This window comes from Taudactylus pleione, unplaced genomic scaffold, assembly GCF_031769625.1.
Source record: "Taudactylus pleione unplaced genomic scaffold, aTauple2 ptg000465l, whole genome shotgun sequence".
Classification (NCBI taxonomy): Eukaryota; Metazoa; Chordata; class Amphibia; order Anura; family Myobatrachidae; genus Taudactylus; species Taudactylus pleione.
The window spans coordinates 2,749,624-2,766,030 of NW_028284867.1; the positions used below are offsets into that span (position 1 = coordinate 2,749,624).

The following is a 16,407-nucleotide window of genomic DNA, read 5'->3' on the forward strand; positions in this document are numbered from 1 at the left end:
CTTTCCTGAGCTCTTCCACAATTACATCACACTAAGCTGATTATCAGAGCTTCCATGCTAATATTTCATTTAATGAAAACAACCTTATTCCCTGAGGGTCATTCATATAAAAGAATAATTTACATGGCGTGACTAATTCACCACACACTCTCTATATATAGTATATGATATGGTTTCCTATGGAGAAGAAATGTCGAGTAAACTTAGTTAGCAGTGTAATTGTATTCATGCTCCCAGCACAGTAACTAATGGCCCTGGGCCTTTGAAAATGTAATTACCTGGTGGGCTGAAGCAGCAGAGTGACAGGGCGAGAGGTGGGCAGGACATTGCACTGCTTGCTCTGATTTCCTCTGAGATGGTGGACCCCTTGGGGGGTAGGGGAAGGGGTCCCCAGCAGTCACAATTATTCAGGCTTGTCTTTCAATCTGTAAATTGCTCCTGTTTTGCAGTTTTTGTTTAGCAGATGGGTGAGGTCTTACTCACAGTTGAAACCAAATGCAAGATGCAGCTGGGTGCGACTAGGGCACAGGTTCTCAAACATCGGTACTCAGGACTGCAAACGGTGCATGTTTTCCAGGTGTCTTCACAGAACCACAAGTGAAATAATTAGCTCCACCAGTGGAACTTTTAAAATGTGTCAGTGAGTAATGAATACACCTGTGCACCTGCTGGGTGACCTGGAAAACATGACCTGTGTGGGGTCCTGAGGACTGAGTTTGAGAACCTCTGGTTAGGGAACCGGGATGAGGGTCTGGAGTGGGTGTGTGGCTGTAGCCAAAGTACACAAAGTACAGTAAGGGTGTGCTGTGGGCACATACCATAAGGCAGGGGTTCCCAACCACGGTCCTCAAGGCACACTGGGATGTAGTCAGGAAGCCGACGGTCTAAATGCCGACCGCCGGCTTCCCAGCTGCCTAATCCCGGCAAGGTGCTAATGACAGGCGTCGAAAACCTGACACCTGTCATTAGACCTACGCAGAGAGCCCGAAGCCCGGCATACTGAACGAAGGTAAGCCGGGCGCGGACAGCTGCCGGGGGGAGGGTTAGGTTTTATGGCTCCCGGGGGGACTTCGGGTCAGGCCCCCCCCTGGGAGGTTTAGGCTAGGGGAAAGGGGGTTTAGGGTTAGGCACTCCCGGGGGGAGGTTAGGGTTAGGCACCCCTAAAGGAGGGTTGGGGTAGGGAATTAGGTTAGCGGTACTTACCTTAGGGTTAGGGGTAAATAGGACAGGGGAACATTACTTACCGCTCCCGTCGGGATTTTTAGCCATCGGGATGCCGCCATCCCGTCCATAGGTATTTCATACCGATTCCATGTGCACAACGTTCTGGCATAGTAGCGGCTTCAGCAAAAGGTATCCACTCAACCTTCGAACATGAGGGTGATGAAGCTGCCCCCGTCAGGGGTGGTCCAGTGAACTAACCAGTCTACGAAGGTTGAATGTACAAAAATACTATAATATAATAACTAAACCATTTAACAATATTTGCACCTGGAGTGTAAACACCACCAAAAACAGCAGACAGAAGGGGAGAGGAGGGGAGACAGGAACATAGAGGCTTTGTATCAACCCGCAAAGCCTTAAATAGAAAGCGCAAAGACACACACCTCTGAAAACAATAGGACCCAACTAATCACACAAAGTTCCGCCAGCCAGCCCGCAGCCTTGAGGTTTATCCCCATTCTTATTTACTCATTCCATTCTTCTTATAATAAGGGCAATTTGGCCAGAAGTGTAGGTAGACCCCGGATTGCTCGGCAATGTGCCCCAGCAGGGTGCAACTACTCTGTTATTTTGTGGCTCCCAATTTCCCTACCGCCTCCAAACACACTGTATCATATAAGATCATTTTTTAATAGTATTGTATGTAAATATTAGCGGGGCAATAATCCGCCCTGTGCCGAACCGGTGACATCATAACGTCCTGACATTTGGGACCACCAGGACCTTGAAGAGGCTGAGTAACTTACCGACGTTTCAGGCATCCATTCTTCAAGCCAAATACAGGTGCCACAGAGCAGCCATGTTGCCCCCCTGAGCCCCCCCCCCCTGGCAAATGGCACCGCTCGCCATGAATGTAAGAGCAACAGTGACCTAGATGAACAAACAGACAGACTAGAGGGGAGATCTATGAAATGTTGGCGAGAGATAAAGAGGAGAAGTTGCTAATAGAAACCATTCAGCTTCTCCTAACCGTCAGTTTTCTAGCGCAGCTTCTAAAGTGAGTTATAAGCTTATTGGTTTGTACGTTATCTCTCGACACACTTTATCTCTCTCCATTTAGCGCCTGTCGTTCTGCGGCCCTCACGCTGTTCTCCTATTAGTATGTGTGGGGATGCAGTCAGGAAACCGACGGTCGAAATGCCGACTGCCGGATCTCTGACTGTCTAATGCCGGCAGGTGTCTAATTACAGGCGTCGAAATCCTGACGCCTGTCATTTTTCCTACACTATGAGCCCGATGCCCGGCTTACCGATCGAAGGTAGGCTGGGCGGAGGGCGCGGACACCGGCGGGGGGGGGGGTGGAGGGTTAGGTCAGGGGCTTCCGGGGGTGGACTTAGGGTAGGGGAAGTAGGGGTTAGAGTTAGGCACCCCCCTGGGAAACTTAGGTTTAGGCTTTGGGGAAGAAGGGGGTTAGGTTTAGGTACTTACAGGGGGGTTAGGCACTTGGGGGGGGAGGTTAGGGTTAGGCATCCGTAAGGGAGGGTTAGGCTAGGGGAAGGGGGCGTTAGGGTTAGGCACCGCCCTGGAGACTTAGGTTTAGGTTGTGGGGAAGGGGGGGTTAGGTTTAGGCACTAACCGGAGGGTTAGGCACTTGGGGGGGAGGTTAGGGTTAGGCACCCCTAAGGGAGGGTTAGGTTAGTGAATATAGAAAATACCTGTCGGGTATGGCGGTGGCAAGCAGTGGCAGAACTACTGCCCCTCTTAGGGCCCTGCACCCCCTGGGACACTGCTGCTGGTGTGTCACCAATGGTTTTAGTTACCAGTGACAAATGTCGCATTTCCTCCTAGGGCATGAATGGAACCAGGAGTCTGCAGACAGCACACAGACTCCGACACTCCCGGATTGTGACTATAAAGTGTTAAATAGGAACACGTTTTAACATCTACTTCTGCGCATTAATTATCTGCGCACAGCGTGACTTTACACAGCTCTATGTGAGGTCCCTAATTCCTCTTTTAGATAAAACGACTAAACTTAGGTTTAAGCGAAGCAAATGATTTCCCTGATTCCCGAGCAAGCGGCGGCGTCTGTGACTCTGTATCTGTCCTGGCGCAGCTTCTCCGCTCTGCGCTGAGAAAGCAAATCAAGAATGGGAGAGGAGATAACACGGGACGCTCCTTATTGAGGCAGCACGATCTCTGATAGGATCTGCAGAGCGGCTGCAGCACTGTAGGCCTGAGGGAGCGGAGCACGGAGCAATTTCATATGGTTCATCTCATACTCCTGCTGCAAGAGGACAGGGAACGCGCCGAGAGAGAGACAATGAAATACCGGTCAGTTCATTGTGATTTTAGGCCCTGATTCAGAGCCGGACGCTCTGACCAGAGCGCTCGCTCTGAATCAGGGCCCACCTCCATTAATATGGAGCGTCCTCCTGGATGCTCGTATAGCTGTGGGTCACCACCCACAGCATATACGAGCGTGCAGGATGATGGTCGCGATGGTCTTGACCATCGCCACTGCGATCAACAGCCTGCGGTTGAGGCTTTCAACCGCAAGGCCAGGAGTGATTTTGGCTCTATCAGAGCCAAAATCACTCCCACTGACATATTGTATATTGTTACTTACTGTTACCCATCGTTTGTACAAACTGTGTTTATATTAGTTTTGAATAGAGTCTGATCAACTCTTTATGTATTTATGTGATAATTTGTGCTGATATTCAGCCTATTAAATTTCTATCATTTATTTCATGTTTGATTTTTCTGTTGTCCCAGCACAGATTAAAAAGTGCAGATTTTTCTTTCTTTATCCAATATATAAGGTTGACAATCACCTTATTTTTTTCTGCTGCATTTTCTTCTGATTTCCCTGTCTGTATTTAGCGCTAGGTATTTTTCTGTATTGATGGCAGAGAGCCAATAATAATTTTTTTTCTTGACGGGATGGTGCTTAGCTCCGCCCCCCCAATGGCAGCTAAGCTACGAGCCCATTTTTTATTGGCCCGCAGCCTGCCGTACCCCAGCAGCGGTGGCCATCAAGAGGTGCAAACCATCAACGGTTCACCCAAAGCCGGCTCCAGGGGTCTGAGCACCCTGTGCCGGCCCGGTAAGCTGTGTGCCGTTATGTGGAGGCGTGCCCGCATGGCACGCCTCCAAATAACGTCAGGCTGGGGGTAAAGCCCAGCCCTCTGTCACTGGCTGGGCTTCCCCCAGCCCTTTCCCATCAGTGAATGGATGCCGCGCGCATGCACGCTGCATCCATTCACACTCCGGGGTACGGCGCCACTGCACAGCTGCGGCGGTGGGGGTCCCCAACCTCCCGATTTGACCACCTGTGGGCCATTTCGGCATTACTGTCCCGCTGAAATCGGGATGTTGGGGAGGGGTGCGCCCTCTATGGGTGGCGCCCCTGTTTGACCGCACTGGTCAAATACCCCTAGAGCCGGCCCTAGGTTCACCATATATGGTTTTTGTGCCATCGATGGTAATCACCAATGGACCCATCGATGGTAACCACCAATGGACACTCCACCAATGGCCATCCCTAGTAGTGAGAGTTTTGGATGATAAAAACCTACCAGGATGTAGCCTTGCGAGGTCTGCTAACATAATGGATATTGACCCCAAGTGGAATACACAGATGTGTACTATAAAGGTGATATATTATAATCATCGTTAGTCGATATAGTGGCAAAGTGGAGGGGGGAATATTATTTTCTAAGACATCACAACATGGTAGCACAATGGTTAGCGGCACTGAGGCTGTGGGTTCAGTTTTGCCTCAGGTTGCTGTCTGCTTGGAGTTTGTATGTTCTTCCCATGTTCGTGTGGTTTTCCTACAAGTACTTTGGTTTCCCTCCAAGATCCATAGACATTCTGGTAAATGAATTAGCTAGTGACTAATTTAGCCTTGACGTGTTTCTGCGCCTGGGAAATTAGATTGCAAGCTCCACTGGCCTTGCTACCGACATGCCTGAGTAAAACTTTCCTGACCGTGCAGCGCTCTGGCAAATGTCGGCTGCTTATTTAATAGAAGGATATCAATAAAATAACTTATTATTCTGTCTCCTCCTCTCATTGGCATAAAAACACCTCTAGTATTATGTATCGCTGCCTGCAAAGGACAGAGATAAACAAAGCTGAAAAGAAAATGGCGGGTACCAGAGAGGTTAATCTGAGAGGTGCTACCTTATTGTGTGTGTGTGTGTACAAATACCCCTGTAGAAATGTGCTTAAGCGTGCATTGCATTTTTTTCTATAATTAAATTTCACCTATGGCTTGCTCCCAAATCTCAGACAAACGTTGTATTTTCTGACGCCCAGAGATGTGGAATTTGCATTGAATTGTGCTTTGGAGCGTCTGGCTCCCGCCCAGGCCACCTGTTGTATAGTCTCACTGACCCAGAACCACTCTGGTTTCGTGTTTCGGCATGGAGGGAGAGAGTGTAAGGAACTTATCTGCCTCTGCTGGGGCACTTTTGACGTGAGGGAGAGATGATCTGCTTTATTCGCTCCCTGGTACTGCAAGGGGGAGACAAAATAAGGTTTGTGTTGACGTCCTGTAATATCTCCAGGGATATAACAATAGCTCATTGTATGGTATATTATTGGCGAGAAGACAGAAAAGCTGAATGGAAGTTGGCAGCTGCTCCTTGCTGAAATGGCTCTGTGAGAAATCTCAGAGGCTCATGCTCTGCGACTTTATTTTAGGCCGACTCCTTCAGGTATTGGTACATTTCACGACATATCAGTGTTTTTTTTTTTTTTCTTTTACCTGAAAGTCCGACAAGCAAATGGCGTCGGGGAGATTTTTTCTTTTTTTACGGGGGATGTAAATATAAATACGGTGGTACAGTGGTTAGCATTGCTGCATCACAGTGCCTGGGGTCACGAGTTTGAGTCAGATCACAGAAATGTCCCAGTGGCGAGACTGCAGGGAAAGTCCCCTCAAATCCTGACTGTGCCGTCGAAATTGAGACGGTCTTCGAAGTACAGTATGCTTCGTCAGTGTGTGAAAACAAAATGGCTGCCCCAAATCTTATCCAGTCATTGATGTCGGACAGAGCAACCAGGGAGATTGACAGGATCCCCAATACTTTAAAGGGGTTCATCTTCATCGTGATGTTGCTCCAAACAGGGCCGAAACTAGGATATCTGTCACCCGGTGCAAGGTAGCAATTTTGCGCCCCCTACCTTCCCGTACCTGGATTTTGTCCTTGCTCCTCCATAAGGCAGTGCACTAGTCAAACGTCCCTGGTATAGTGACTTACATTATTCCACACACAATAATGTCCATTACACATTATGCCACACACTGTATTGCCTATTACCAAAGTGCCACTTACATATTTGCCCGACACCATTTTATGCCCCACAGTAAGGCTTCTAATTACTTTAAAATTATAGGCTCGTTGTCAGGGGTTTTATGCTCGTTGCCACGGAGATTCATGCTCGTTGCTATGGGGTTTCATGCTCGTTGCCACGGAGATTCATGCTCGTTGCTATGGGGTTTCATGCTCGTTGCCACGGAGATTCATGCTCGTTGCTATGGGGTTTCATGCTCGTTGCTATGGGGTTTCATGCTCGTTGCCATGGGGTTTATGCTCGTTGCCAGGGGGTTTCACGGGAGAAGATGCAGCTTTCAGCATCTTCTCCCGGCACTTGCGCTGGCCTAACAGACACTAGAGGTGCAGTAAGGACCTCTAGCATCTGTCTCCTTGGCGGCGGCCATTTTTGGATGGCCATTTTCTGACTCTCCAGCCCCCAAGCCACCGTGAGTCATCCCTTTTTCACCCCCTGCATTCCGGCACCCGGTGCACGTGCACCTCTAGCCCCCCCCCCCCCCCTAGTTGCGGCCCTGCTCCAAAAAGAAAAAATTGGGAGAGGAAATGGATTCCTCCTACACCAAAATATCTGAGCCTCCATCTGCCACCCAGGATTCATCAACTGGCAGAATGAAAAGGGGAATGACGGAAAACAGAAAGGAGGGTAAAACAACATAAAAGACGAATGCCTACAGTAGCACAAAGCAAAGCTCCGTCCTGCGCTCTGAGCCGTGACCCAGAGGCTCTCAGCGGCAGCCTGCTGTTTCTTGCTGTGCATAGCATGGCGATGATGAGTGACACAACATCTTGAATTCGAAGTGGATCCATCCTGTTAAAGGCCCTGAATTATTCCTTGTGGTCTAACTCCCCCCCCCGCTCTCTCCCTGGACTCTCGTACACTTCACTCGGTCACAGTCCGTGAGTCACTGAAAACCAGGCAGCATTAATAGTGTCCCCTCCAGTGCTTACCTGTCACCTGGCACTATGGCGGTTATGCAGCAAGGCGGCAAATACATATTTATTTTGCTGGAGTTCTGTTCTCACTGCTTAGCTTACGCTGGTCTAGAGTATTGTCATCGGTATCGCGCTGCTGCCCAATTAAAAAGCTTTCATTACCATTAGGACACATTATGTCTTATTGTAAATACCAGCACGCATATACAGTAGGTAGCTGCTCTGTATCGTTTCTCTGTACAGAGTGGAGAGGGTGCAGCTCGGGAAAGCGTACAGTGTAGAGCGCCATGCTGAGACAATGGGAGTTGAGTAGTGGGACATGATTGTAGAGCTGTAGTCTGCCCTTTCCTCCTCTCGTACTCAGGGCCCGATTCAGATCAGTTCGCACGTAGCCTGCCGATGTTTGCAATGTGCGCATGCTTATAAGATGCAGTGCGCGTGCGCAAACTAGTCCATGCGATCGGAAAGCGCTCGCACCCTGCACATAGACGCCTCGCTAATTTGAGTGACAGGACGAGACGTTTGTGGGTGGTGACAGGGGTTGGTCGATGGAAACGGGGGAGTGGTGGAGCGAATGCAGGCGTGTCTGAGCGTCTTAACGCTGTTTCAGAGACGTGTATAATAAAATTAAGACACAGCGTCAGCATACACGTCACATGGCTGATTTACACACAGCAGCACTCGCAGTGCTTGCGGTAGGGTATGGTCAGTCACAAGTGCTGCGTATGGGTCCGATGTTACTCAATGTTAACGATTGTTGCATACACTTCCTGGAGATGACGTGTATTGCTAAGGGAAAGTGGGCGTCTTAAGACAGGCTGGTGGGCGTCTAAATAAACACCGCGATCGTACGGCAAGACATAGTGGGCGTGCTAATGCCTTGCCGTGCGATCGCCGGATTTGCATACTTTGGCTGCGTGCGAACGCATCTAGCGAGCGGGTCGGAATCGGGCCCTCAAGACTTTTGCTATTGCATCACACTCTGGACTTCATTCAGAGTCTCTCGATAGCGCTGTGCGCTCACAAGCGGCCCGATGGTTTGCGCATGCTTCATTCTGCGCGTGCGACCACAGGCCGCTCGCTCGCCCAGCAAAGACAGCACAGGGTAATGAGTGACAGGAGAGGCCGTCTGTGGGTGGTAACAGGGGCAGGACACTAATAACGGGGGAGTGGAGGTGCGAACACAGGCGTGCCTGAGTGTTTCAACGCTGTTTTAGAGGCGTGCATACTTAACACGCAGCGTCATAGTACACGTCACTTGCCTGTTTTTTACACTGAAGTCCTCGCAGTGCTTGTGGTAGGGTAGAGGCAACCAAAAGCGCTGCGATCGCATCCGATGGTGCTCGATGTACCAATGTTTTAGTACACTTCCTGGAGATGACGTGTGCTGGTGGGCGGGTCTGCCTGTGCGATTGGGCGTACGCTGGCTGCTCGCTAAAGACATGGTGGGCGTGCTTATGCCTTGGCGAGCGATCGCTTCCCGTGGCGTCACTTTGACAAATTTGCATACGCTGGGGGCGAGCGATCGCATCTAGCGAGAGACTCTGAATGAGGTCCTCTGCCTTATCGCCGTGGAGATGGCTACCTAGATTTCCACAGCTGTGCTGGTTTCTATCTCTCTCAGAACTCAGGCCGCCATATTGCATTTTTTAGACTCAGCTCATCTCTGAGCTCGAGAATGGTTCTCAACTTTGCACCCTTAACTATTAACATGCCACCATGAAATTCTGTACTATTGATCAGCAGGGGCATCAAGACAGGTGGGAGTGGGTACAGATTACCCACTCTATAGAGGCCTGGGAGTGAAGCCACTATGATGCCACAATCAAGGTGTCCAATACGCACCATAGTAATGTACATAAAGTTAGGCGTATAATTGCCTCCTTCAGCGGCAATGCCCCCCAGCACACGGGCCACCCCAAAGTCTCAGAGGTTCTGTCGACCACAGAACTCACAACTGTTCCCTCATCAATTGGTTATTCACACACGTAACGTATCTATATTGGATGCAGGGTGTGCGGTGAACACAGGGCCATGGGTCCAGGGGGGCCCACACCACACACCCTGCAGCCATTCTTCGATGCTTACCTCTTCTGAGTTCCATGTCCGCAGAACAGCGCTCCAAAAATCACTGGGAGAAAAGGCGCGGCATCCATTTTCCCGGTGATCTGTGCATGACCAGTAGGAAAATGGCCGCTGTGTCTTTTTTTCTGGAGACCTGGGCATGCGCAGTAGACTAGGCACAGCACCTGATTCTACCCTTTAACGCTGCCGGCTAGGGAGGAGGGGTCTGCACACTGGCCTCCCCCTCTCTTAATACACACCTCTACGGGACATTGGGGCAGATGTAAGAAGCTTTGGAAAGTGATAAAGTGCAGAGTGATAAACAACCAGCCACTCAGCTCCTAACTGTAATGTTACAGGCTGTGTTTTAAAAATGACAGTTGGGAGCTGATTGGTTGGTCGTTTATCACTCTCCACTTTATCACTTCTCAGAGCTTCATACATCTGCCCCATTATATGCTGCATAGTTCCTATCACACAGCTTCCAACATTCACACTTTCCAGCATTTCCAATGTCCCAGCAATCTCCTTTGGTTACGGAAAGCCAAACGCATGCTTAGCAGACATAACGACAGACAGGTAGCATTCGCCTGCCCTAGAACAGTCTGCAAGCCGCAGTGCCCGATGCACAAGACAGAAGAATGGCAGAACTGTGCCAGCCTGGCCCCGGGAATACTCTAAAAATACATTTCTCATAGGTCTTGCACTCAGTGGCATGGGAAATACAAGTACCATGCTGTCTTGGGACTATTACTGCCATCAGTGATGTGATTAGTGGATTTTGCTCTAGGTGCTGTGGGAAAATATCCCCAGAATTTGAAGGTGTGCACGTCCCGTACCTATCTTGTCTACCAAAACGCTATTTCTCTAGTTTTAATGGGAAAACAGATGTTCTACAAATACCAAGTAGGGAAAGAGGACAATAATATTTTCTGGTGCCCTTTACATTGTGGGCATGTGCCCAGGTTGTCTAAAAGTAAATACGTAACCTCTATTTTCAACAACTTTCTTTGCCACAGAGTCGAAAAAGAAGAAAAAAGATGGGAAGAAGCAGGACAAGATGTTGGACTGACTGGCAGCGGACTAGAGAATGAGACCTGGGGGCATCGGTGCCAGGCGCAGCTTGGCATAACAAATTGTCTGCTTTTCTACCTATAGTAGTGGAAGGGAACGGGAGGGGGGGGAGGGAACTTTGTACACTGTAGTGTTTTATTTGGTGGAGGCGGAAAGATTTGTTTTAAACCATAACACTGTGTTAGGTACTTTGAAGAACAAGGTATTTACTGTACCTGTTGTTAGACCTGTATATAACAGAAGGGGGGACCCTTACCATATTTGTAGTAATGTCACTTGGGTTTAATTTAATGGTGCATAACAAGAGTGTCAGGGTTTTTTTATTATACCTATATTGTGATTATCCTCAGTACTATAGACCAGGCAGGCAAGCCGTGGATCTCCAGCAGTGGTGGAACTACAAGTCTCTGTGTGCCCTGCCCAACTTTGATTGACAGGGCATGCTCGTACCTGTAGTTCTGCAGCTGCTTGAGAACCACTAGATGTCTACCTCTGCTATAGACTACAGTTTTAATTCTATATCAGGCAAAGGTAATTATTTAACTAAGCTAATAAGGAAACCGCAGAAACCTGTCGTTCTCAGCAACATCAGACATGTTAGTTTTGTATGCATTATACAGTTGGCATGTGCATTAAGAGATGCAAATTTAATGGCAAAATAATATTAATAATAATTAATATAGTTACAAATTCAATACATCCATTTGACTATATTCATATTTTGCTTTGATGCTCCTTCCCAGGGACTGGGGTGTTGCTATTGTAATTGTAGGTGAATGAGCCCTAAATATGCATACTAAGTAGCAGCGAAAAGTGCAAAATCGTGACCCTCCCACGAGCAGCACAACTCACTCCCCCGTATCCAACCCAGAGCCAATCCAACACCATCCTATGTGCCTGGGGCCCTGCCCACTTTCTGAAAAGCTCCAACCCCTGAGGAGTCCTGGATTCTGGCCAAAATCCAGATGATGAAAACATATGAGAACAGATGGAGGGCGCTTAGAGCCTCCGGAGGTTCAGGAGAAATGCTTGACATTTACAATGTCAACATTCATAATGTCGACGACACAATGTTGACAGTTATGATATTGACATTGTGAAACTGTCGACAGTGTCGGAATATCAACATGTGAAATGATGATATTGTCAGAATGTCAACATTAGGATTAGGGTGCAGGTGGGAGGGTTAGGCACTAGGGGCAGTTAGGGTTAGGCTGTGGGTGGGTGGGTTATGGTTAGGCACTAGAGGGAGGGATAGGGGTAGGGATCAGGGTTAGGGAATATTTACCGGAATACTGGAGAATCAGAGGTCTGATCTGGAAGTGACGGTCACATGACACGGTCAGTGTCTGCTGCTGGTCAGACCTACATGGTGCTACGTGGTGGAAAGGTTGAAAAAACTCCATCTGATTATTTACATAGATATTCCAGGCTGTGAATTCCAGTGCATCATGGGAACACCGGAGTCAGCATGGGTGAATACTTCCCAAACCACAGCGGTTCCAGGCAGGGACGTATCATTGATCTGCTAGTGGAGGGGTTAGCATTGTGGGCTCATTCCAAATATTAAAAATAATATTGATATAATTTTGCTGGCATAGAACTGTGTGTTTAGCATTTATTTGGCAAACAAGGGCAATGATTATATCTATGCAAGTAATCTGCAAATGTCGGTTTTGGATGTGGAATTTTCTTCTCTCCCTTGAATTTGCAACGATCTTATGCTATACGGCTGGTAAGGAAGACCATGTAGGGAAAACAAATGACAGTGAATTATGCTACCTAAGTCGGGAGTCTTCATTTCAAATGGAACGGTGGAACAATATGTAACAATAATGAACTGTGGTGTTGTAACGATTAAACAGGGGTCCTATACCCATATTGGTTAAAGTATAATCAAATACTGTAGGGCAATGATGAAATTTAATAAACTAATCAATAATCATGTGTGTTTTCACTTTTCTTACATGTGTGCAATCATATAATAATGTTTAACTACTTTGGAAAAAAGCTGATTAATCTCAAAGGGGATTCTGGACCTCATTCAGAGCCGCTCGCAAAATGCGAGCGCTCGTTCTGAATGAGGGCGGCCACATGTCAAAAATGATCCGGCCTCCTCACCGCTCGCTAGGCTGTGGGTTACCACCCACAGCCTTAGCGAGTGGCCAGGTTGATGGTCGCGATGGACGAGACCCTTGAGGTAGGGTCTCGTCTGCCGCAAGCCCCAGAGAGCTTTCGGCTCTAATAGAGCCGGAAGCTCTCCCACTGACATCACTGGTGATGTCAGTGGGGCCGCCCACAAATGGCAAGCGTTCGCTTGGGAACGCCTCCATTTGTGAAACCACCCCCGCGCCACGCCTACAAAACGGGACGAGCTGTCGATCAACATCGACAGCCGCCCCTTTTGTAGTGAGCCCCGGAGCGAGAGAATGCTCTCTCTCGCTCTGGGGCTTACGCACGCGCGTGCGCACAGCCAAACATCGACCTGCTTGTGAGCGCTCTGTCGCTTGTGAGCGGGTCTGAATGACACCCTCTATACGCTATTAGGGGTCTATTTATTAAGATTGGTGTTTTGAACCTGAGAATGACCATATTGTGACGATTTGGAATGGTTTTTTCTCTCCTGGATATCCAGGGCTCTTCCTGGGCTCTAAGCAGTGTTGTTTTCCCTCTCTGGAACAAAAAAATGCTAAATCGCACCCAACAGAGGACTCAGGGCCTGATTCAGACCCGCTCGCGAGCGCAGGACGCTCACAAGCGGGTCGATGGTGCCCTACTGCGCATGCATACGACGGAGGGAGCTCCGTCGTGCGCTGGGGTAGCCGTCGCTCCGGGTCTCGCACCAAAGGGGGCGTGCTGTTGATGTTGATTGACAGCACGCCCCCTTTGGTGGGCGTGCCGGGGACGTTGCTCCCAGACGGAGGCGTTCCCATGGGAACGCCTACCGTCTGAAGCCGGCCCCACTGACATCAGTAGTGATGTCAGTGGAAGTGATTTTGGCTCTGATAGAGCCAAAATCACTCCAGGGCTTGCGGCAGCGAGACCCTACAGCGGGGTCTCCGTCGCAAGCCCGATGGTCGCGATGGTCTTGACCGTCCAAGAGGCCTCTCCATTTTCATGTAGGAGGGCCCTGATTCAGAGCGAGCGCTCTGGTCAGAGCGAGCGGCTCTGAATCAGGCCCTCAGCCTGATAAATTGGAAAAGGTCGAAGACTCCATTCGCAATAATGGGGCGTGCGGCGGTAGCCTATGCTGTTTAGTTGACATTGGTGACATACTTATGATATCTCCAGCCTTCTGGATTTGGTAAATAACAGGGATCTCTACAGTAAATCGTATGCAAGCTGCTGGGTGGTATCTATGTTTAATAAATTTATGAGCAAAAGAGGAGCAGCCTTGAAAATGAACGTTCCTTATACTGTAGCTGCCTATAGCGGTAATACGGAACATAATCTTAGGGCTATTTAAGATCCTATCCCATTGATGTGTAAAGAATAAGATTAAGGGGAATATTATTTATCACAATCTGCATCTGTAATGTGGATGTGATTAGTATTTTTTGCAGAAATTCATAAAATTAATATTTTAACTCAAATTTACTAACAATCTCTTGCCAGGAAATGGGCTCTGACAGAGATTCAGGGCGGCACCAAAGAGTACCCTGTACCTGCGGCCTAAGGAGATATAAGGGTTTCCCCAACCCTTAGGGCAGGGCCGTTTCTAGGGGCGGGCGACCCGTGCAATCGCACGGGGCGCGCCGCCTCTGAAACAGCCTGTGAATTTCTGGGCGCCCGGCGGAGCAGTTACCAGCCGGAGACGCAGGTCTTAGCGGGCGGCACAGTAGAAGGCTCTCCAAGCCCTCCCAGGGACTCCTCCGCGCTGTGTGATTGTCACGGCGTGTGACATCATCACACAAGCGCCACCACACCACCGCAGCCAAACTGCTCAGCTCCGTGAAGGCGGCTATACGGGATACAGTGACAGGGGCCGTGCTAGTGTGCTGTCCTCGCTCTGATCAGGTAAGACCTGCTGGCTGCTGCTAATCATGGACGGCCACGGTGTGCAGCCTTATATTGCCCTGCAGCCTTATATTGTTTAATTTGTGGTCCCTCCCAATCACGTGTGTGTGTGTGTAATGTGTATGTGTAATATATATATATATATATATATAATTTGTATTTGCAAATGGATGTTCTGACTCTCCTTGTTCCTACATTGCCATTATATTCCAAACACTTTCGCCTATCTGTGACTCTGGTGTGTGCTGTTGGTCTCAAATTCAACTATATATATATATATATATATATATATTACAGTCACTGTGGGCGGCAGTGTCCCGTGGGTGGGGAGATGTGTGTCCCCGCCGAATAGACGCCTGGCATCTATTCTCCCTGTCAGCAGCGCTTGGGGGCTGCCCGGCGTGTCTGTAAGTGCCAGGCACGGCCCCAAGAGTCACGAAAAAGGGACGCGTCTTATAGACACGCCCCATTTTCAATGGCCACGCCCCCTTTTCGGGCGCGCGCACAGAAGTACCCTCTAGCTCCGGCGCCCTGCCTGCCACAGTGTATTTTATGTGGACCTGGCTTATATTCTTTCGAGACCATGCTCCCTTACTGTGATATCACACCCCCTCACGATGACGCCAAGCCCACTCCACAATATTACTGCTTCTTGGGGGGGGGGGGGGGGGGGGCGCATTTTGGCTGCTCGCACTGGGAGCCTCAGACCCTAGAAACTGCCCTGCCTTAGGGTACAAATTGAAATACAAGAGCACACAGAAGTGTAACTAGGGAACTCTCTTACTCACCCAACTAGGGAGAGCACATGTGCATGTATCTGGGAGGAGCCACAAGGATGTCACATGTTAATAAAGTAGAACTGGAAACCTCAGAAGTAATAACCAGATGTTTATAGCATGGGGATAACCCCAAGAGGTTTAAAAATGAATCATTTATTTATTTATAAATGGCATTTTTATAATACATTACTGTTCAGTCCCAGATAAATGTGCTAATATTATAATAAAACAGTTTTCACTATAACAGACAGTCAGTAGGCAGCTCAGTATAACAGTTATACAGGGATGCATTCTTAATACCGATAGTTGAGATCCCGGTCAGGGGCGTATCTATAATGGGTGCAGGGTGTGCGGGGCACACGGGTCCCTGCACCCATAAAACGTACCTCTCCGAAGTCCGATGCGGCGCCGCCTGTAAAAACGGCTGAAAAATGGCCGCCACTGCCATTTTCCCGGTGACTTGTGCATGCGCTATAGACTCCGAGCACACTCTAGTACCCAGAGTCTGTAATTGAGGCGCTGGCCGCCGGATGGAGAGGAGGGGGCCCGTGTCGGAGACTGCACACAGGCCCCCTCCTCTCTAGAAACGCCCCTGATGCCGGCGCTTAGAATGCCGGCGACGGAATCCTGACAGCTGTCAGAATGCCAGCGCTGGCATCTCGATGGTAAGTAATGGGGTTAGGGGGAGAGTTATGGATAGGGGTTAGGCACTAAGGGGAGGGCTACAGTTATGCACTAGGGGGGGAGGGTTAGGCCAGTGGTTCCCAAACTTTCTCAGTTCGAGGCACCCATAGGGTCTCCATAATTGTTTCAAGGCACCCCTAAGCCATAATAATTACTGATCAGTCGCATTTCAAGTAGTTGGGCCAAAATAATGTAAATATTTTAAAAATAGAAAAAAAGAGAAAAACTTATTCTTACCAATTGCCCCATCCGTCTCTCTCCCATTGCCCTCTCCTTCTCTCTCCCATTGCCCCCTCCTTCTCTCTCCCTTTGCCCCCTCCTTCTCTCTCCCTTTGGCCACTCTA

At 49.0% G+C, this 16,407-nt stretch overlaps 1 protein-coding gene across 1 annotated transcript in view; it reads left to right on the forward strand.

Moving 5' to 3' along the window:
- PTN (pleiotrophin) overlaps nucleotides 1–11,801 on the forward strand; it is a 109,856-nt gene extending 98,055 nt beyond the window's left edge. The window contains exon 5 of the mRNA XM_088448766.1: nucleotides 10,529–11,801. Within this exon, the coding sequence (XP_088304892.1) occupies nucleotides 10,529–10,581 (53 nt within the window). The 3' untranslated portion in view covers nucleotides 10,582–11,801. The remainder of the gene's footprint in view (nucleotides 1–10,528) is intronic.
- Nucleotides 11,802–16,407: the final 4,606 nt, after the last annotated feature.